Source organism: Gopherus evgoodei, chromosome 8 (assembly GCF_007399415.2).
Source record: "Gopherus evgoodei ecotype Sinaloan lineage chromosome 8, rGopEvg1_v1.p, whole genome shotgun sequence".
Classification (NCBI taxonomy): domain Eukaryota; kingdom Metazoa; phylum Chordata; order Testudines; family Testudinidae; genus Gopherus; species Gopherus evgoodei.
Window position 1 is genome coordinate 37,436,247 of NC_044329.1, and position 22,020 is coordinate 37,458,266.

General features: G+C 47.1%; 1 protein-coding gene across 3 annotated transcripts in view; it reads right to left on the reverse strand.

The window, feature by feature from the left end:
- The window catches only part of PFDN1 (prefoldin subunit 1), a 58,534-nt gene extending 46,292 nt beyond the window's left edge, over positions 1 to 12,242 (reverse strand). For 2 of the 3 annotated variants that reach the window (XM_030572816.1, XM_030572819.1), the window contains exons 1-2: positions 12,145 to 12,241; positions 11,109 to 11,275 (exon numbers count right to left, since the gene is read on the reverse strand). In XM_030572816.1, the coding sequence (XP_030428676.1) occupies positions 11,109 to 11,275; positions 12,145 to 12,177 (200 nt within the window). In that variant the 5' untranslated portion in view covers positions 12,178 to 12,241. Of the gene's footprint in view, positions 1 to 11,108; positions 11,276 to 12,144 lie in introns of all 3 variants that reach the window. The other variant, XM_030572818.1, reaches the window with a different exon arrangement.
- Between the last annotated feature and the right edge of the window lie 9,778 nt (positions 12,243 to 22,020).

The window sequence follows — 22,020 nt, forward strand, 5'->3', positions numbered from 1 at the left end:
ATGTGCTCAAGTTCAGAGCAGAGGAGAGTAAAGACGATAGAACTTATTCATGTAGTGCTCGTGAAGAAGTGAAAGATTAAATCGATTGCCTTCTGGGGTAGCATGCATTTCACACAGGTATAACCAAGATCTAGAGTAATATGTTTTTTAAATCTCTAAGTTACACACATACACTGGGCAAACACAAAGATTTTTCTAGACAAAAAGTCAAAATACTGTTCTGGGAGCGAGCTGGGTTTTTAATTTAATAAAGCTAAGCACAGGAACAGAAACATCAGCCTATTTCCAATAATTTGGCAATTCACACAATTAGTCACGGGTGCACTGATGACACTGAAGTCCAAAACTGACTCTGAACATTCCTTTGCCCCCCACTTCCCATCCCTTTCCGGGGGATGAGTGTAAAGGACGCCCAGGACCTTGACTTAGAGATTGTCCACACCTCTTTGATCAAAAATTATTAAAAAGTAACCTACCACCCACCTTAAGACATCCAATATTCTAACCAGTGCTGAAGAAATCATAATGCGAAGCTACAGAGCTCCCAATGTCCAAACTCCTTCACTAGCTTGCTTAGAAAAGGAATCTGGCAAAAAATAACCTCTAATGCTACCTGACATTTCCTAGATTATAAAACCGGAAGTGAGTATTGTGATAATCTCTCCAGCATAACATAGGCTATAGGATTTCCCTGAATTAATTCCTGTTTCAATTAAAATACACATTTTAGAAAGACATCCAATCTTTATGTAAAAGTTCCTGTGATGGAGAATCCACTACAAACCTAATCAAGTTTTCAGTGTTTAATGACCTAACTGTTAAAAATTTGCAACTTATTCCTAGACTAAACTTATCTAACTTCAATTTCCAGTTGCCAGCATCCTGCATCCCCTCCAGCCAGGCTAGAGACATCACTTGTTACTCTGGCATGTAACTTCATCTGTCCATAAACAATGAAAGTACACCCATAATACTCCTGCTGAACCTCTCTGCAGCACTCCCTATAGATGTTCACCAAACATTGGTGGCTCACCTCCAAGAAGATGCAGAGGTGAAATGTAATGCCCTGAAATGGCTCAAACCAAACCCAGATAATTGTAATGGGCAACTGTTTCTCAACTTCAAAAACCTTCACCAGTGTGTTCATGCAAGATTCAATCATCTTCATGTTATTCCAAATCTACATGAACCTGGTGAGACAACACAGGCTGAACTGCCAACAGCATGAAGATAATACCCAGCTCTATGTCTAATATAACTTTTACATCTAACAAACAGCACCATCTAGGCAACTAGAAAGCCACATCTGAGCAAACAATGTTTGGCTAAAGCTGAAAGCAAGCTAGATTCAGGTGTTACTAGTAGGAAGAAGGAACCATTCAGAAAAATCTGCCCCCTCCGTAACATCCCCACCTATGGAGGATATTTGTCCTCACCCTGAGGCCTTGGCTTCACTTGCACATTATAGCGCAATAAAGCCGACAAGAGCACTCTACCTCACTCCCCGTCCACGCTGGCAAGGCACGTAGAGCACTCTGACTCTGCGCTGGAGCGCTCCTGGTACTCCACCTCCCCGAGAGGAATAACATATGTTGCGCTCTTGCTGGAGTGCCGCGCCGTCAGTATGGACACCTAATGCACTCTGATTGGCCTCTGAAAGTGTCCTGTTCTAGCCACTCTGGTCATCACTTTTGACCTGCCCTTTAAATTCCCTGGGAATTTTGAAAATCCCCTTCCTGTTTGCTCAGCCAGGCGTGGAGTGTTCTCAGCGCATCTTTCCAGGTGGCCATGCCGCCACGCACCCGTATGGTGCAATGGCAGGGTGCTGGACCTCATCAGTGTTTGGGGGGAGGAAGCTGTGCAGTCACAGTTGCACTCCAGTCATACGATACCTTCAGGCACATATCGAGGGCCACGATGGACAGGGGCCATGACCGGGATGCAGAGCAGTGTTGGGTTAAAGGAGCTGCAGAATGCCTACCACAAAGCCCGCAAGGCAAACGGCAGCTCCAGTGCTGCCCACGCAACCTGCAAATTCTACAAAGAGCTGGACGCGATACTTGGGGGCAATCCCACCTCCACTGCAACGACCACCATGGACATTTCTGAGCCCAGCACAGTGGAGGAGGGGAAGCACGAGGATGGTGCTGAGGCGGGGGGAGACATCCCAGAAACCCTAGATGCATGCAGCCAGGAGCTCTTCTGGAGCCAGGAGGAAGGCAGCCAGTCGCAGCATCCAGTGCTTGGGGAAGAACAAACAACAGAGGAGGTTCCTGGTAAGCGGCGTTCTTTTCAGGAAGGAAGTTTTTAGGTATGGGCTCTTTGGGGGAGGAATGGGAACCACTGCTGCACACAGGCAAGCTGTGTATGGGCCAGGGCAGAAGCCGCATTGTAGGAGAAGACCCTCCCTTGCTTCCCTGGTCTCCCTCAGCAGCGAGATATCTTCTAGGACGAACTCCTCTGGAGAATCATAGAATCACAGAATATCAGGGTTGGAAGGGACCTCAGGAGGTCTAGTCCAATCCCCTGCTCAAAGCAGGACCAATTCCCAACTAAATCATCCCAGACAGGGTTTTGTCAAGCCTGACCTTAAAAACCGCTAAGGAAGGAGATTCCACCACCTCCCTAGGTAACCTATGTCAGTGCTTCACCACTCTCCTAGTGAGAAAGTTTTTCCTAATATCCAACCTAAATCTCCCTCACTGCAACTTGAGACCATTACTCCTTGTTCTGTCGGACAGTGTTCAGTGTAAGTGCTCCCTGCAGCTGTTGGCTCTTCCCAAGGCACAGAAACCCAGAGTACAGTACAGCCATGAAACAATCAGTCCCCATGGATCCTGTACTTACTCACCATTTCTGGGGCTCCAGTGGGTTATGTGCACTCGCTTTGGGACAGGCAAGGTATGGTTTTTGTGATTGCCCTCCTTAAGTGCAGGGGAATCATTGCTTTGTCTGGTGCGTACAATAATGCCTCTGTTAAGTGTTGCCTTTTGCCTGTATAGGTGCAACCTTGAGATCTCAGCCATCATTCTTATCACCGGCCAACAGACTGAGAAGACTCAGGACGAGGCCGCGTAAAAGCAAAGTCATGCAGCAGTCTGTAAACAAGAATCAAAAGGCACAGAAGTGGAGGAAGAGCGAAAGGAGGACCCACCACGAAAACATGACACACTGGCCACAAAGCACAGAACGGCTGATTACCATAATGGAGCACCAAGCGGACTCTATCCAGGCGCTCGTCGTCATGCAGGCGGAACACTACCGCGCTCACCCCCGCCCTGGAGCCCTTGTCCCAAAACTCTTCCCCTTATGCCCCCATGTCTCCTCCAACCCACTTTCGCCAACATCCGGGTCCTTGCCATCCCCAGCTGCCTCCTACACCTGTAGCTTCACTACCCACCCATGAAAACTATGACCCTTATCCACTGGACTCAACCCCTCTCAACATGCCTTATGGCCATCCTGAAGTGCAGCACTCAGTGCATAGCACTCCAGACAGGATTCGAGAATATGAAATCAGGACATACTCAAGCCTATGAGTGAACCGGTCCCCACACCACCCCCTTACCCTTTTGGTATTTCTGTGTTACTTTGTTTTTTTCCAATAAATGAATTTTCTTTTCAATAAATTGAGTTTTTTTACTTTGAAAACATACTTTATTAGTGCATAAAACAAAATATACCTTAGCCCAGGAAAGCAACAAGCACTGCAAGTCAGTGTACCAAACACAGCCACTGCACTTAACTCCTGTGCAGAGCACCAGACATTACTGGTGGCTTTCAGCCTCAAATTGCTCCCTCGAGGCATCCCTAATCCCTGCAGCCCCACACTGGGCCCCTCTAATAGCCCTGCTCTCTGGCTGTGCAAATTCAGCCTCCAAGTGTTGAACCTCCGAGGCCCATGCCTGAGTGAAGCTTTCACTCTTTCCTTCACAAATATTATGGAGGGTACAGCACGCAGATATAACCGCGGGGATGCTGTCTTCGGCCAAGTCCAGCTTCCCCTAAAGAGAGCGCCAGCAGCCCTTCAAACAGCCAAAACCACACTCCAGTCATTCGGCACCAGCTCAGCCTGTAGTTGAACCATTCCTGGCTGCTGTCCAGGCTCCCTGTGTAGGGTTTCATGAGCCATGGCATTAAAGGGTAAGCAGGGTCTCCAAGGATTACAATGGGCATTTCAACTTCCCCTACGGTGATCCTCTGGTCTGGGGAAAAAGTTCTGGCCTGGAGCTTCTTGAAGAGGCCAGTGTTCCGAAAGATGCGTGCGTCCTGCACCCTTCCCGGCCAGCCTGCGTTAATGTCAATGAAATGACCACTGTGATCCACAAGTGCCTGGAGAACCATGGAGAAATACCCTTTTCGGTTATCGTACTCAGAGGCTAGGTGGGCTGGTGCCAGAATAGGAATGTGTGTCCCATCTATCTCCCCTCCCCAGTTAGGGAAACCCATTTGTTCAAAGCCAGCCACAATGTCATGCATGTTACCCAGAGTCACAGTTCTTCTAAGGAGGAGGCAATTAATGGTCCTGCAAACTTGCATCAACACAATTCCAACCGTCAACTTTCCCACTACAAACTGGTTAGCGACCGATCGGTAGCTGTCTGGAGTTGCCAGCTTCCAGACTGCAATAGCCACCCACTTCTCCACAAGCAGGTCAGTTCTCAATCTCATGTCCTTGCGCCGCAGGGTGGGGGTGAGCTCAGCACACAGTCCCATGAAAGTGGCTTTTCTCATCCGAAAGTTCTGCAGCCACTGCTCCTCATCCCAGACGATGTGATCCCACCACTCAGTGCTTGTTTCCCAAGCCCAAAAGTGGCGTTCCACAGCAGAGAGCATGTCCGTGAATCAGATAAGCAATTTTGTGTTGTATGCATTACGCGACTTGATGATATCATCGGACTCCTCACTGTCACTTTGGATCTTAAGCAGTAATTTGACTGCGAAACAAGACTTGTCAGCATGTTCCACAGCAGTTCGGGCTCCATTCCCACAGACCTAAAGGGAAGACAAAGCACATTCTGCACAGAAACTGTTGAAAGATGGCTCCAAATGTGGATGGAAACACAGGGATTGCTGGGATGCAAAGCGATGCATCATGGGGCGCTGGGACAGGATCCAGAATGCCCCGCACTCCACGCCCCCTTCCCACAAGCCACAGAGCCAGAATGGGAGTAGGTGCTCTGTGGGATAGCTGTCCATAATGCACCACTCCAAATGCTGCTTCAAGTGCTGCAAATGTGGCCACGCCAGTGCACTTGCAGCTGTCAGTATGGACAGACTGAAGCGATTTCCCTGGTGCACTCTCCGAAGGCTGGTTTAACCCAGTGCACTCTACATCTGCAAGTGTAGCCATGGCTCGAGACAGTTACAGCCTGGAGCCTGTTTGGATCCCTCAATCCTATTGGATGCCAAACCACATATACTTCCTAATGCAACTAGCAAGAAGATCGTGCCCCTTTCTATCAGGCACAGACCGGCCACACCATGATCCTCACAACCTCCAGGCTTGATTACTGCAGTTCATAACCAGGAATGAAGCAGACCAAAGCTCCAACTAGTACAGAGCACAGTAGCAGTGCTAAGCTCATCTGGTTAGCAACACAGGTCACAGTGAACAACATCACTTGACTGATAGGCAGAAGCAGGAAGCCACAAATTGTCATGAGGCCTCGCTCCCTCTTACATCCAATAATTAAACAAATATAACAAATAGAACTATTTACTGTAGAAGCAGGCGCCAAGCAGAATTAAACCTCAGGTCTTGATCCCAACTCACAAGAACAGAGATTCAGTCCGGAATCGGAGGCGTTCCTGACATGCGTAACACAAGATTTTTGTGGGGGAGGGGGAGATTAAATCCCACTATAGCAGTCTCAGATTTTACCGTTTCAGAACAGATTTTTTTTTTTTAAATAATAGCTCCTTCTGGCAAAAGTAATGAGGAAAATAAAGAAATCCACCCTAAGGAGTCTGAGCATCAGAACTGCCTGAGTGTTTGATGATAATGTTATCTAGCCTAGAGCTATTGGAAAAGACAACCAGATTACCACTTTGCAAACCACTTCTGCTGAAGTCTTCCTCCTTGTAGTGCATGAGTGTAAAGATACCCACGGTCAAGTAATCTGTAAGAACTGAACCAGGATGTCTGTATCTAAAAGCATGAGTTTCTACTGCTTGAGCTAAGGGAGCAGGTCCCACTATCTCTGAGACAGCAGATGACAAACATCCATACAAGGTACAGCAGCTAGAGGAGACAGCAAGCCACAAGCATGAGGGTTACTAAAGTGTTAGCAGGTTATAAGAGGATGCCAGTGGTTCCTAATGAAATGACCTATAAATTATCATCCAACCCAAACTAAAATTACCTTCCATTTTACAAGCCACTACAATATAGTGTCAAAACTCCTATAACTAATGCAGCATAGGAGAGGTTGAGATCCTATTTAAGAATGAAGACAGGATCACACTAGAGCAGAGGTGGGCAAACTATGTGGCGCGCGGGACACTCCTGTCTGGTCCCTGAGCTCCTGCCCCAGGAGGCTCGCCCCCGACCCCTCCTCTGCTGTTCCCCCTCCCCCGCAGCTTCAGCCCACCCCGCTGCCAGCACAACACTCGGGCGGCGGGGCTGCAAGCTCCTGGGACAGCACAGCTGCAGAGCCCAGCCTGAGCTGGTGCTCTGTGCTGTGCGGTGGCATGGCTGGCTCCAGCCAGGCACCTGTCCTGGTGCTCTGGGAAGTGCGGCTGTAGCCCCGCCAGCCACCAGTGCTCCAGGCTGCACGGTAAGGGGATGGGGAACGGGGGGAAAATAGAGGGCAAGGGAGTTTGGGATGGTGGTCAGGGCGGTCAGAGGGCGGGGAACAGGGGGGTTGAATTGAGGCAAGGGTCTGGGGGGGGCAGTCAGGAAGAAGAGGGGGTTTGGATGAAGCGGCAGGGGGGAATCAGGGGCAGGGGTTCCAGGGGCGGTCAGGGGACAAGGAGAAGGGGTGACTGGATGGGGCAGGGGTCCCAGAGGGGCAGTCTGGAGTGAGAGGAGGGGTTGGATGGGTGATGGGGAGCAGTCAGAGTGAGGGTTCCGAGGATGGTTAGGGGACAGGGAATGGGGAGGTTGGAAGGGGCAGGGGACCTGGGGAGGATAGGGGGTGGGAAGCAGGGGGGCATAAGGGGTGGGGGCCAGGCCATGCCTGGCTGTTTGGAGAGGCACAGCCTCCCCTAACCAGCCCTCCATACAATTTCCAAAACCCGATGCAGCCCTCAGGCCAAAAAGTTTGCCCGTCCCTGCACTAGAGCAAAAACCAACTACCATACTTCTGATTTAAAGGGACTCCCCATCATCCCTAAAGAAAAAAACTGTCATCCTGAAAAATGTTTGCGTATTATTGTTACAAGTAACATCTAAGTGTGTTATGAGAGATTAGAAATAACATTTCTCTTTCCATTGTCTTTTCTTTGTGCATTTGACAGTGCTTGTCTATGGACAGTCTGTGTTGCTATTTCCCCTGTCGCCCCCTTATTTGCATGGGTTTCTCACACATAACAGCAAAGGAAAAAATATTGTGAAGATATAGAAAATGCAACTGTGAAACCATAAAAACTTTAAGTGGGACTCAGGGCCCGGTGCAATACCTGCAACTATTTAACTCTCCCTCCCACCTTTTTTTTTTTTAAATATGGGTAGATTTCAAGTTGATGATATCCCTTCACATAAAACTACGTGAGAAGGAAAGAATCACCCTCAGGACCACTCTCTCCCTTCACAGCAGGGAGGCAGTACAGAACAAAGATGCTAGTCCCTCTACGATAAAACTCTAGTATAGGATATTCCCAGGCGAATAACACAGTTCACATTATACTGCCCTTTAAAACAACAACAGACATATAATTCACAAAATGCTGCATGATCAAAATTCTGATAAATCACAATTCAGGTCCCAATGCCAACCTTAGCTGTGCTCCTTATCTTCACTCACCTCTACACAGGCCCTGGAGACCACCAGCTACCACAAGTCTACCCTTAATTCCAACAGCAGGCTCTTTAGTTATGAGGCTATAACCCATGCCAACCTTTCCAGCCCACATGGGAACACAAAGTCTCCATCACACATCAAGACGTGGCCAATGTGGACTAACAGAAGATCTTTGTGTTCTTGGGGTGTAATCCCCATATTGGAAAAGGATCCAAACTTTGTCAGCATGAAAAGCAAATTTCAGAGATAGCAGGTAGTTGGCCATCAGCAACATAGCAGACCAGGTGATATTGATTCAACTAAATTCCCTGAGGATACATGAAACTGAACTCAGGGAATCAAGGATAGGTGGAAGCCATTTAGATTGTAAACTCTTCAGGGAAGGAACTGTCTCTTATTCTATGTTTATACAGTGGCTTATACAGGGGCACCGATCCTGGTTAGGGTATCTAGACGCTACCATAATATAGATGGTGGTAATATAAATAAGATGACACATGCATATTCTATGGTACAAACAGGCAGTCCAGCAGGGGCCAAACAGCCCTCTCTTGGTCAGAGGTAGAGAAGCAGAAGTAAAGCTCACAGAAAGATGGTTACTCTGGTGCCTGCTTCCCATAGAGTAATTGAAAGTGCGCAGAGAGAAAAAGGTCTCTAGACTACAGGTGGACGATGGGCAGAGAAAGGAGGCAGAGGAATTGATATGGATACTGGGACCTTAACTGCTATTTACATTTTTGTTTTTTTTCCCTTTAGACAAACACTTCAGGTATTGTTTTAAAAGGCAATACATTCTCTGTCTTATCTTTGTTTTAGAATTACTTTAGGTGTTTTTTCAAAATGGAAAAAGCCACCTTGTGCTCTTAAGTAAAAAATGGCTTAAAGAAATTTGCTGGGGACTTTTTGAAGGTGCTTTTTACTCTTAGTTTGTCTCTGCTGTGCCTACTTGTCTCACTGCCCTGAAGAAGAAACCCTTCTCTTGCTTAAATGCTCAGGGTCTAACTAATCATCATATGTGATGTCAGGAACTCGGCAGTGAACTAGGGGTGGGGGTTGCCTTCCCCTGCTGCAGGAAGTGCGGGTCACGTGCCAAGATTATCTGGGTATATCTCACTTAATTCCTTGGCACTCTGACATTGCTGCATCTTGGTCCCGCCTATTCTCTGCCTGTGGCCTATTAGTCTTCTGTGGCTGTAATATTTTGGTCTAATTCTGATTGTTGGGTTTAGTTTTTGGGTGTTGGGTGTGTTGCTGGCCTGTGATATGCAGGAGGTCAGACAAGATGATCTGGAAGTCTGTTCTGGCCTTAAACTCTATGGCTTTGATTTGCCAACAGGCTGTATCATTCACTTCTCTGCCTCACTGCAGGAGACTGAAATGAATTTCCTTTGAAGGTGCCAGTCAATAATACCCTCATGTAACACCTTAAAATTAAATTCAGCTGCATGAATAAAATAATTATTGGTCGTTTACAGAAAACAAATAAGAGACAGTATGTACAGTATACTGGACCCCTGGAAATGAGATATAGAACATCCCTTCAAGTGAGCCCAGACAATTTGTCAGTACTACCTAATACAATACATGAAAGAAAAACCTTAGTATGCCCAAAAACCTTAGTATGTCTGTCTTTTCTTTTCAAAGCATTAAGCATAACACTTATCCAGTAAGAATGCACTATTAGCTTAAAGACTAGTTCATGTAGCCTTTTACAAGAGGGTATCATAATTACAATAGGAAGGTATCATTAGCGTGCCATCAAAATACATATTAGGTTTGGTTTAAGCCAGCGCTTATCAGCCTGGGGTCTGCGCGCCCTGCTGGTCAACTCAACTCCTCCTCCTGACTCCCAGCACCTCCTGCATGCCAGAGAACAACTGTTCCACTGTGTGCAGGAGGCGCTGGGAGGGAATTGGTTCGGGGAAGGGGCAGAAAGAGACAGGGAAGAGGAGGGGACGGGGGGAGCAGGGGCAGGAAGAGATGGGGTGGGGGTGGGGTTTGGAGCAAAGCAGAAGGCTTGGGGATCTGCAGCAAAATTTTAAATTAAAATGGGGGTCCTCAGGTTGCTAAAAAGTTTGAGAACCACTGGTTTAAGCTATGTTTCTTCTGAAGACAGTCTTAACGCACAAAGGTTACATTCTCCTCCTTTCCTATTAATTCTAAAACAACATATGCCAATGTGCACCTGGACAAACAACTTTCTGGCATCCATTTCACTTCATTTGGTTCTCTAAAGATTCTAGGGAACACCTTTCATAGAACTTAATTAACATGCTAATGAACAGATCACCATTTCAGTTCCATTGGACAACCTGAATTAGTGCATTAAATTAGGAGACATACACTTTTCAGAGTCAAATACATATTTCATCAGGCAGTTAAAGTTGGACTGGTTTATTATAATTTCTCACAAATCTACATTTTGTCATCAGCATTCATGAAAAATATAAGCTTTGCTCGTGGAGTCTATAAACTTTCATGAAACCCCAAATGTGATTGTAATCCACATGAGCAAAGCCAAACAAAAATATGTAAACACTCATTGAAATAAATTATTATGCCAGAAGACTTGTGGGTAGCAAACCTTTTAACTAGAAGGTTGATCCTGGGAATTACTGTGTGGTAAGTCCCTCTTATTGAAGAGCCATTGAAATGATAATTAAAAATAGAATTATAAAACATCTAAACACAATATGATACGAAAAAGCCAGAATGTTTTTCATACAAATAAGTGACAATAAGAGAGCACCTGTCCTCTGCTGGAGACGCTGTGCTACTCCAACAGCTTATAGGAGATACAAAAGTCCTGCAGACGGCCAAGGGAGAATTTCCCCTGTGCAGGGCCAACACAGCTCTAACTGCCACCGTTGGACACTACACTCACACATACACACAGAATTAAGGAGGGGGAAATTAAAGTTTATGGCCCTGAAAGAAGATATGTTTTGAAGGAGGGGAGTAGAGGAATGGCAGATCAGAGGTATGCAAAAAGAAACTAATATTTACAAACCTGATACTTCATCATTGACTACAGAAAGAAATGTTTCTAAAAGTAATATAATTTACATGCAATTACAGCAAGCTTTATTGGCAATTTGGAAGAATGTGGCCATAATCTCTTCCATCGGTAAAAAAGTTACTCACATTCTCCCTACACCTTCATACATGCGTGTCTCATCCACCAAAGTCATAATCTCCGTATCAGTGAGGTGTGCATGCTTTTTCGTCCTGTTTAGTTGTTCAATTTGTATATCTGCCAGCTTCACCTTTTGCTGCGTGTCGATAACCTTGGCCTGCAGTTCAGTAAAAGCCTAACGAAAAAAGTAGGCAAGTTACAGTTATGAAATTTTGACCTGAAATGTCATAACTTTTGCACAGGAAATTTAAGTTTTTACTGGTCCTGGAGCATCAAGTAGCACTTTTGGACACGGTGCAGCTGTTTTCATTTTGGACTCAGAAAACTCAGCAACAGCTAACTCATGTGCAGGGGTTTATAGTGAACTGCCTCTTTCAGCTATAATGACACCAGGGATGTCCGCTTCTGGACACAGACTGTCAGCTCAAGGATGTGCCCTCCTGTGGGACGCACATATGTTTTTAAGTTGTCTAGCAAGACTCATTCTTAGTGATTTGCCTCCCTTCTGGGGCACTGGACTGCTCCTCTTCACTGAAGATGACTGGTCTGACTCACTTCTATCTGCTCTCCAAGCTTTCCCCTGGCCACCTACCAGTGCCCGCTCCCTTCCCTGACAGCTCTGGTTCCCTCCAGGTCAGGGCTGGGGAAGCTCGCCCGGCCCACGAGCGGGAGGGAAGGGCCCAGATCTACTCTCTGCTGGGGAGCGGATCAGCCGTGCGGCCGGACAGAGGGAGCTTTGCAGGGAGTGAGGTCGAGTGTGTGTCTCGGGGCTCCTGTGTGTGTCTGTCTGGGGAGGAGGGTGTCTCTCAGATGCCCCCGCTCCCCCGGCTCCCTGCCCTCCGCTGCGCGGCAGGTCTCACACGCGGGGCCCGGCTCCTGCCAGCCCCGGGACACCCAGCAGGGCTGCGACACAACCGAGCCCCGCGCGGCCCCTGAACCAGAGGAGCAGGGCCCTGCTGCGGCCTCCCTCCTGCAGCCACCCAGGCTACAGGGAAGGAGGCTCCCCGCGCGTATGCAACGCTACGAAGCGGGCCCGGCCGGTACCTTCTTCAGCTCCAGGTCCACGGGCGCCGCCATTTTGCTGACCTCTGAGCGTGCGCATTCAAGGCAGCGGGACCTGTTCCAGTGCGCGTGCGCAGTGAGAGGCGGGCCTTTGCGACCCCCACATCACACACTGGACAGCAACCTACGGGGACTCCAAGACAGTCCTGGAGGGTTACCGGGAAGCCCGCGTCCCTGTTGGAGTACTGACAACCAGAATTGCAGTGCAGCCGGAATACCACCCAGATCCGCCACCTGCAGCCATCTGAACTACAGGAGAATCACCCGTAGCTGTCAGCAGTATGGGGCCTCTGACACATAGTTGACCAGTTCATAGACTCATAGACTCCAGGACTGGAAGGGACCTCGAGAGGTCATCGAGTCCAGTCCCCTGCCCTTATGGCAGGACCAAATATTGTCTAGACCATCCCTAATAGACATTTATCTAACCTACTCTTAAATAGCTCCAGAGATGGAGATTCCATAACTTCGCTAGGCAATCTATTCCAGTGTTTAACTACCCTGACAGTTAGGAACTTTTTCCTAATGTCCAACCTAAATCGCCCTTGCTGCAGTTTAAGCCCATTGCTTCTTGTTCTATCATTGGAGGCTAAGGTGAACAAGTTTTCTCCCTCCTCCTGATGACACCCTTTTAGATATCTGAAAACTGCTATCATGTCCCTTCTCATTCTTCTCTTTTCCAAGCTAAACAAACCCAATTCCTTCAGCGTTCCTTCATAAGTCATGGTCTCAAGACCTTTAATCATTCTTGTTGCTCTTCTCTGGACCCTCTCCAATTTCTCCACATCTTTCTTGAAATGTGGTGCCCAGAAGTGAACACAATACTCCAGCTGAGGCCTGACCAGCGCAGAGTAAAGCAGAAGAATGACTTCTCGTGTCTTGTTTACAACACACCTGTTAATGCATCCCAGAATCACGTTCTTCTAACTCTATCCCATAGAAAGTGGTGCCCGTATATGCTAGCCAGGCCATTGCAGAATTGTATTTGTGGTAGACCCAAGCTTTGCTCACTGAGATGAATGGTTGAAATTGCAAATTACCAACTGTGCAGACTATCAAGCAGATTCATAGACTCCAGGGTCAGAAGAGACCAATGTGATCATCTAGTCTGAACCCCTACACAAAGCAAGCCACAGAACCCTACCCATCCACTTCTATAACAACCCCCTAACCTATGTCCGAGCTATTGAAGTCTTCAAATTGTGTTTTGAAGACCTCAAGCTGCAGAGAATCCACCAGCAAGTGACCCATGCCCCATGCTGCAGAGGAAGGCGAAAAACCAAATAAAACATAAAGGATATCTCATCACATTGTGTGTGTGTTCATGTATCCTGTAGTTGTAGGTCAACCAACCAGGGACCAGAAACAATATCATGTGACTGTACACATAGTTATTAATAAACATTATTACACAACAGGTGTGTGTTTTGCATTTCACCAGCGAATAGGAAGATAAGGTCCTTGCCTGAGGAGCTGAGCATTCAAGGGATTACTCCTGTGAAAGTCAACAGGAGTGTTGCCACTGACATCAGTGGGTAGGATCTGGCTTAAATAAACTGGAAAACTTCACAAGGAATGACAAGAGGGGTGAAACAAAGAGAAGCTGCTCATGAGAGGGTCTTATTGACAAGGAATTCAGATCAGTTCACTAGTGCGTGTTGTGTGTTAATTCTCATTGGAGGTTATAATGCAGTTTTATTTGCCCATAATCTGAGCTACAAGTGAGGGAGCATACAGTATCAGAGCATACATAGCGATTAGATGCAATCTGAGCGATAGAATTTAATTTGAATGGTTTGTGACACTACTTCACAGTATTCAGAGTAGCAGCCGTGTTAGTTTGTATCCGCAAAAAGAACAGGAGTACTTGTGGCACCTTAAAGACTAACAAATTTATTTGAGCATAAGTTTTCATGAGCTACAGCCCACTTCATCAGATGCATAGAATGGAACATACAGTTAGGAGATGTATATACACATACAGAGAACATGTAAAGGTGGGAGTTGCCCTACCAACTGTAAGAGACTAATTAATTAAGAGAAAAAAAATTTGTAGCAATAATCAAGATAGCCAATTACAGACAAGAGGTGTGAGGATACTTAACATGGGGAAATAGATTCAATGTGTGTAATGGATCAGCAATTCCTAGTCTCTATTCAAGCCTAAACTGATGGTGTCTAATTTGCATGTTAATTCAAGTTCAGCAGTTTCTCGCTGGAGTCTGGTTTTGAAGCTTTTCTGTTGCAAAATTGTCACATTTAAGTCTGTTACTGAGTGACCAGAGACATTGAAGTGTCCTCCTACTAGTTTTTGAATGTTGTGATTCCTGATGTCAGTTTTGTGTCCATTTATTCTTTTGCGTAGAGACTGTCCGGTTTGGCCAATGTACATGACAGAGGGACATTGCTGGCACATGATGGCATATATCACAGTAGTTACTTAATGTTGGTGCAGTGCTTTCAGGAGTCTGATTTGTCTTGCATATCCCCAAGTTTCCCCTCACTGAAAAGCTACTTCCTTACAAAATCAGACATAAAAATACAAAAGTGTCACAGCTCACTGTTACTGACAAATAACTTACTTTCTCATTTTTACCATATAATTATAATCAATTGGAATATAAATATTGTACTTACATTTCACTGTATAGCATATAGAGTAGTATAAACAAGTAATTGTATGAAATTTTAGTTTGTACTGACTTTGTAGTGCTTTTTATGTAGCCTGTTGTAAAACTAGGCAGACATCTAGATGAGTTGATGTACCCCTTGGAAGACCTCTGTGTATTCCCAGGGGTACACGTACCCCTGGTTGAGAACCACTCATGTAAAGCATCATGTGCTAAAATCCTGTGACTTCCATTGATTTTAATGGAAGCATTGGCCAATGCCTGATCCATCTAGGTTCTTATAACCCAAGTAAGAGAAGATATAAACCTCCCATAATGCACTTGGTAATTTGTGCAATACTACACCACTCAGAGAAATTTAGTCCTGACCAGGCAGTGATTAGCTTACATCCTGATTGACAGCTCCTCTAATTGACTGTAATTGCAAATGTCATTCATAGAAATAGCTGTTCTTTTTACAAAGTGTCTCCCAGCCTTTTTGGAAACTTACCTAACTACATGCACCAGTTTAATGGGACATCATATTAAAGTGTATTTGCCTTTGTCCATTTAAAATTTGCTGCTTTCCAATTTCGTTGAAAGGATCTCTGCCTTGCTGTTGCAGGCAACTAGCATCTGTTTCTTAATTTAAAGAAACAGGGAGGTCTTAATCCAGTTCCCTGTGGACAGGTATCCACATCACAGAAACCACTGCTACTACGGTAGGGACAAATTGCCATTCCTATTGGTAGACTCAGCTGAGGGCCAAGAATTGAAAGAGTCCCAGGTATACTACCTAAAGAAGTCCTTCCAGGTCAGGGTCAAGGCTCCTGACATGACAGTACTGGAGAACTTGCCCTCTGCTGCCCACACTATTCAGGTCCTATGCAGGGTTCTCAGCCCAGCACCTTTCACCAGCAGTATAGCTGCTTACAAGTGGGATTTTAAAAAACTGAAAAGCCTCCCAATGAAGTACAACCTCAGAACTAGTCACTGAACACTGCCCTCCCTTCGATCAATGAACTACAGGATTGCTCCTTGCTGGGCCAAAGCACATCTTGTCCAGCAGGGCTACTGCAATGTGTGTGTTGATTACTGGAGAACAATGGAATACTTATTTATAAGGGTTGCTCCCTACCTTCTCAGAGGGGGTTGACATACTGAGCTGAAGAATCAAATGTGGGGCAGACACTTGATCAACCAGTTTGAATTCCTTGAAGGTGGTGTGCAGTGCAAAGAGCCCTGCAAAATAGCTCCTCTGTGCTGAAGACCGGACCTGCTTTGTTTGAATGTTGTTAGAAACAAAATTGCTTTTTGATAGTGGTGATCAGGTGAGGCTACCTCTAGAAAAATGTTTAGAGCAAGGAAGTAAGTTATTACTGACATACCCGAATGAGGCTGCTTCTAGCCAGAATGCTGGCCCTGGATTTGCTTTGCTTTTTAAGCAAACCATCCATTCACATGCCTTAGTGGGAGCATTTGCTATTGACTCAGATGATCTAAAGCTGTGTAACAGACACGGCACAGTATGACCTGTGAATGTGAGCTATTTGTCTCATTACTCACCAGGGAGAGTGAGGGCAACCAGCCAGTCCCAGAGAGAAGATCCCTCTGGCCAGAAGAATATGTGCAACTAAGGCAACAGGTCAAAAAGTAATAACTGTAGCTAAAAACAGAGGCAGACTGATGATGATTGTTAATAATACCTTGCAGTTGTACAGGGCCTCTCATCCAGACAGATACTGAAGTGCTTTACAAATGACCCCTGCTGGTGGCTGGCTGAAGCCCTGAAACATGAGCTTTTAGGAACATAAGACATAAACCAGAAGTGAGCCCCAGGGCTTCTGAGCCCTGCCCCCTAACATCACAAGGAACCCCGTCATACAATCACACAAAAATTTATCCAACTATCTCTTGGATATGGATACAGTTCAGCCATGTTAAAACATACATAAGGAAGAATACCACATTCTATAACCCTGAAAGATACAGTGGCCTACAACATGGTTATGATATTTTCTTTCTGTCCACACAGTAAAGGATAAATCATAACAAGGTTGGGCCATTAGCATGTTACAACAGCCTGGTTTATACCTGGTTATATTTGCTGTGTAGGCATGGCCTAAAGTATGAATTCCATAGATCTTCTGTCCACATTACAGCTTGGGCTGGAATCTATCACCCTTTCACTACTGTCGGTGCAGCTCCACAAGAGATAGCAATGACAAGAGCCCTAGTATGAACATGGTGCAGATGCGTTTACCACTGTAGCAGCTACACTTGCTCAGAGCTAAATGCCAGCAGCTAGTCTCCACCAGCTCTCCCACCATTGCTATAGCACTAATACAGACACCCAGTGCTGGCAACAGAGGGAGATTTTTGAAAACAGCTTGAGATAGATGCAGCTTTTAGTTTACAGAAGGCCTTTTATACATCAAAGTGTACCTTGTTGTGTTTATCCAGATGGTGAATGATCTGAAGAGGGATGCATATGACACAAGTGGGGAGATGAGCAAATGTGAAAGAAGCTCCAAGGAGGCTTGGAAAAGGTGAGAGAGAATGAATGACCAAATAACATGAATTGCCATGTATCAAACAGTGTAAGCAAGTAAAGTGTTCCCTGTAAACTGCAGTGGTCCATAAGCTGTCCACCCGCAACTGCCAAACCCACCTATTACCTCCCAAATAACTGCCCCAACTTTCCTAGGTACTTATTCCTGTTTCTCTGTGCTCCACCAACATTAGCTGCCTGTCCCTCTGCTACACTGTACAGATCCTGTTGTCTCCAGCACACAGTGCTTCCTGAGGAGGAAAGGAAAACTTGAGCTGAATAGCAGGAAAAAAATTCTTGGCAGCAAATTCTATAATATTGTGGCATAATCTCCCAAGGGAAGCAATAGAAACCCCATTGTCTGAGTCATGAGCAATTTATAACTGAACTGGACTAGACAAAAGACTGAAGAATGCACAGTAAGGAACAATTCCGACCTAGCCCCAGGGCATGGACTAGGTGACCTATCAGTCTTTTTCCATCCCTTATGGCTATGATCTATGAAAAGCTCTGTGTGGCAAAGATGACGAGGAGAACACCAGCACCCTAGCTGGGCTGGCAGACTAAGCTCATAGAAATGCAAGTCACAGGTTACAGCTTCAAAGTCCATTTCCAGATGAGATGACTGGTGAAGGTTTACTTCTCTCATAAGGTCAGTTCCTGGTCCCATTCTTGAAAGCATAGGGCAGAACTCCAATTGACTTCAACGGGAGCAGGATTTAGCCCTTAATGCTAACGACCATCCACTTGATATGTTACAGCAATTAGAAAGCAAACAGAACATGGGAATGTATCAATAGGAGGAACTGAGTCTCACTCCCACCAGCTGTCCCCTTCTACCTTAGAATTGCTCTCTAGGCTGGGTTTCTAGGAGGCTAATGAGCTTCAGCTGCTAATTAACCCTTGCTTCCCCAGCCTGGGACCCTGTTGCTTTCTATTCCCACTATGCGCCACACTGTCTAGACCTCTGTGGTGTGACAGACTTTACTACAGAGCAATTCATAGCTCTCAGGGCTATTATTTCAGGCTGTCTGCTGACTCAGGCAAACATCTCTGTATCAGTTACACTGTGTTCACAATTTTAAGATTTTGTTTGCAACCAAAAGAACTAGGGCACCAATTCTCAAACTGTATGTCGGGACCCCAAAGTGGGTCACAGCTCCCTTTGAATTGGGTCCACAGGGCTGCCCAAGACTTGCTGGTGCCTGAGCCCCACTGCCCAGGGCCGAAGCCAAAGCCTAAGGGCTTCAGTCCTGGGCGGCAGGGCTCAGTCCTGGGCGGCAGGGCTCAGGTTTCAGACCCCCTTGTAGCCCTTGAGCTTGAGCTTCAGCTTTGGCCCCCCTGCCTGGAGTGGTGGGGCTCAGGTTTTGGCTCCCTCACCTGGGGCGGTGGGGCTCAGGCAGGCTCAGGCTTCAGTCCCCCTCCAGGGGTCATGAAGTAATTTTTGTTATCAGAAGAGGGTCACATTGCAATGAAGCTTGAGAACCCCTGGGCTAGGGACTTCATTTTTACCAACAAAGGCTGAGATTCTGGAGTACAAGATAGCAGACACCAAAACCTCTCCAGACTGTGTCCTGGTCATTCCTGGCCTCTGCACCATGGCTTTGCATTGCCATGGCACATCAATGCTGTATTCTGCAGCCAGCTGGCAGTTCTACTGTAGCTTGAGAAATATTCTTAAACAAGGGGTTGTGTGAATGGATTTCTGTGTAACAGCTTTGATTGTTATTCATTTGACTATTAAATCAAAACCCTCACAGGATTTTTTTCCCCCAGTCATAGCAGGCTGCAAGATCCAATACCAACTGCCACAAAACTAGGTGGCCTTATGGGCAAATGTCAGCTGTGTGTGCCATACTCCCTTCTACTGCAGAGAGAAAGAGAACAGCACTGGAGGGGTGTGGGCCTGGGTTCTAGTCCCTTTCCTTGTGGCTACTACTGCCTTTTGGCTGTTAGCAGGGAGGTGAAGGAGGACATAGGAGGAGGGGACAGAGCATTCAAAGAAAGCCCAGATAGAGGGAAGGGAGCAGAGATTGGTAGACAGCTCTTTTTACAGTCAACTTTGAGGCTGATCACGCCTCACGTCGAAGAGCTGATGTGAGTGAAAGCCTAAGGGATCTGGCCTTGTTGGGTTGGTGAGGAATAGAGCTGGTGGGAAATTTTCCAAGATAATGCTGATTTGATTAATTCTAAAGATTTGCAGGATAATTTGGTTGACATTTTCAATGGGAAAGTATCAAAATGTTTCATTTCAAATGTGTGTTATATTATATTTTATATTATCAAAATGAAATATGTCAGAATATTTTGTTTTGCAAATAGTGCCAAAATTTTGACTTTTCATCCCAATTTGGGACAAAAAACAAATTTCAAAATCTCAGAAAATCCCAGGACATCCATTCTGGTTTCTGGACTTCTTTAGTGAAGCAAGACCACCAGGGAAGCCCCAGCTTTTGGCCCAGCTAGCAAACTCCTGGAGAAAAGGAACATGCCGACTGTAAATGGCTAGAACTGCCCCATTGCAAGCAGGAGGAGGCAGGCATGGAGCACAAAATGGCATCTGAAGGCAGCAAAACTGGATCCAGCAATCAGGATTTCTGTGGCTAGAGGGTCCCAGAGTGGATTTCTGGGGCAGCTGCCCCAAATGCAAACTCTGCAGCCTGCAGTCACAGAATTCACAGGACCCTGCTCAGACAGGTTAATTTTAATGCTCCGCCTGGAAGCACTGAAATGTCCTTGTGTTGTATTAGGGCTTGTCTACATCAGAAAGTTGCAGCGCTGGTGAGGGAGTTACAGCGCTGCAACTTTGAAGGTGTACACATCTGCAGGGCACCACCAGCGCTGCAACTCCCTGTTTGCAGCGCTGGCCGTACTCCCGTTTTGTCTCGGGTGTAGAGGATCCAGCGCTGGTGATCCAGCGCTGGTAATCCAATGTAGACACTTACCAGCGCTTTTCTTGACCTCCGTGGAAGGAGGAAGCCTCTGGTAATCAAGCTGGTCTCCTTTCCCGGTTTGCTCTCTCGTTCCCGGAACCCCGAGCAAGCAGGTCTCCTTCCCTGCGGTTTGCAGGGTGGTTCGGGGAACGCGAGAGCAAACCGCGGCGAAGCTGGTCTCCTTTCCCGGTTTGCTCTCGCGTTCCCGGAACCCCAAGCAAGCAGGTCTCCTTCCCTGCGGTTTGCTGGGTGGCTCCGGGAACGCGAGAGCAAACCGCGGCAAAGCTGGTCTCCTTTCCCGGTTTGCTCTCTCGTTCCCGGAACCTCCCTTGAAGCCGCCCAACAGCGCTGCAGTGTGGCCACATCTAACACCACTTGCAGCGCTGGTTGCTGTAAGTGTGGCCACTCTGCAGCGCTGGCCCTATACAGCTGTACTAATACAGCTGTAACAACCAGCGCTGCAAAATTTTAGATGTAGACATGGCCTTAGTGAGGCTCCGGGAGGCAGGGGAGGGACTTCAGCTGCAGAGCTGCTGCTGCTGGTGTTTTGTGGCTGTGAAATTAACAGTGGAGCTGCCTTATGAGGGAGTTCAGAGCTGCCTAGACATGACCCAACCTGGTGTGGGACCGTAGTACACTGAGAACAGGAACCCAGGGTGGGGGTGTCATTTTTTGGAGCATTGCCCTTTCACGAGACTCTGGCTGGTGACCAGCAAACAGGATCAGTTACCTGCAGGTGAAACTGAGGCCTAGAGAGGTGAAGGGAATTGTCCAAAGTCACACACACAGAGTCAGTGTCCAGGCCACTAATAAAACTCAGGCTTCCTGACTCCCAGACTCCTGCTGTAAGCTCTGCTTCCCGCCTGGCTTTTCAATTTGCCGGTTTCAGCAGGAAATGTTGTGGCCAGTGACACATAGGGATTTTTGCTGTATTTCTGGCCCAGGCTGCATTTGGGGGGGCGGGGGGGGGGGCAGGGGGGAGGTGCAGGGCTCTGCAGCGTGGAGGTGGGGGGAGGTTGGAGTCTGCATTCCTGAAGGCCTCGGTCTGCATAGTTTCACAAAGCATATACGCTTGGCAGGCTCCCCTTGTATTCAGCTTCTGTGTTGGCAGCTGGAAAGCGGGTGGGCGTCGTGCAGACTGGAAAGGCTGATGAAATGGAGGGGTTTGAACCCAGGCGAGTCAGGAGCAGCCAGGCCAAGGCAATCAGGACCCACTGGGCAAGGCTGGCACCCACATTGGCTCCTGTGACCCAAGAGCTGTTTACTGCCTGGGTTTCTGCTGCTCTGGCTCAAGGTGAACAATGGCACCTGTAGCTGTTTCCCCTCCCCATCCCCCGGTGACTGTGCAGGAAGCTGTTGGGGTGACTCCATGTGCCTCGGCCGCCTGGACATTCCAGAGTGGGGCTGGCTGCCACACAACATGGTCTGTGAGAGGCCAGGCGAAGGCTCAGTCGCCATGGAAACCAGACTTCCCATGGAAAGGTCACATATTTGTGCAGCTGTAATCCGGACCCCTCCAGAAATGGAACATTTTCCCCATTTTGATGCTGCTGGCCCATTTCCCAAGGACACACAGAGAAAATCTGTAATGAGGGTGGCGGCTGGGAGCCCGCCCTGCCCCCTCTGGTGTCATGGGCACGGCCACAGTTCCCTGGGCTGAGCTGCCTCTCAGAGACAATGCTGGCATAAAGAAGGCAGCCGAGATCGAGTTGTGGAGGCATCGAAATGTGCTAGCTGTCCTCTTCCTCGCCCTTGGAGCAGCAGT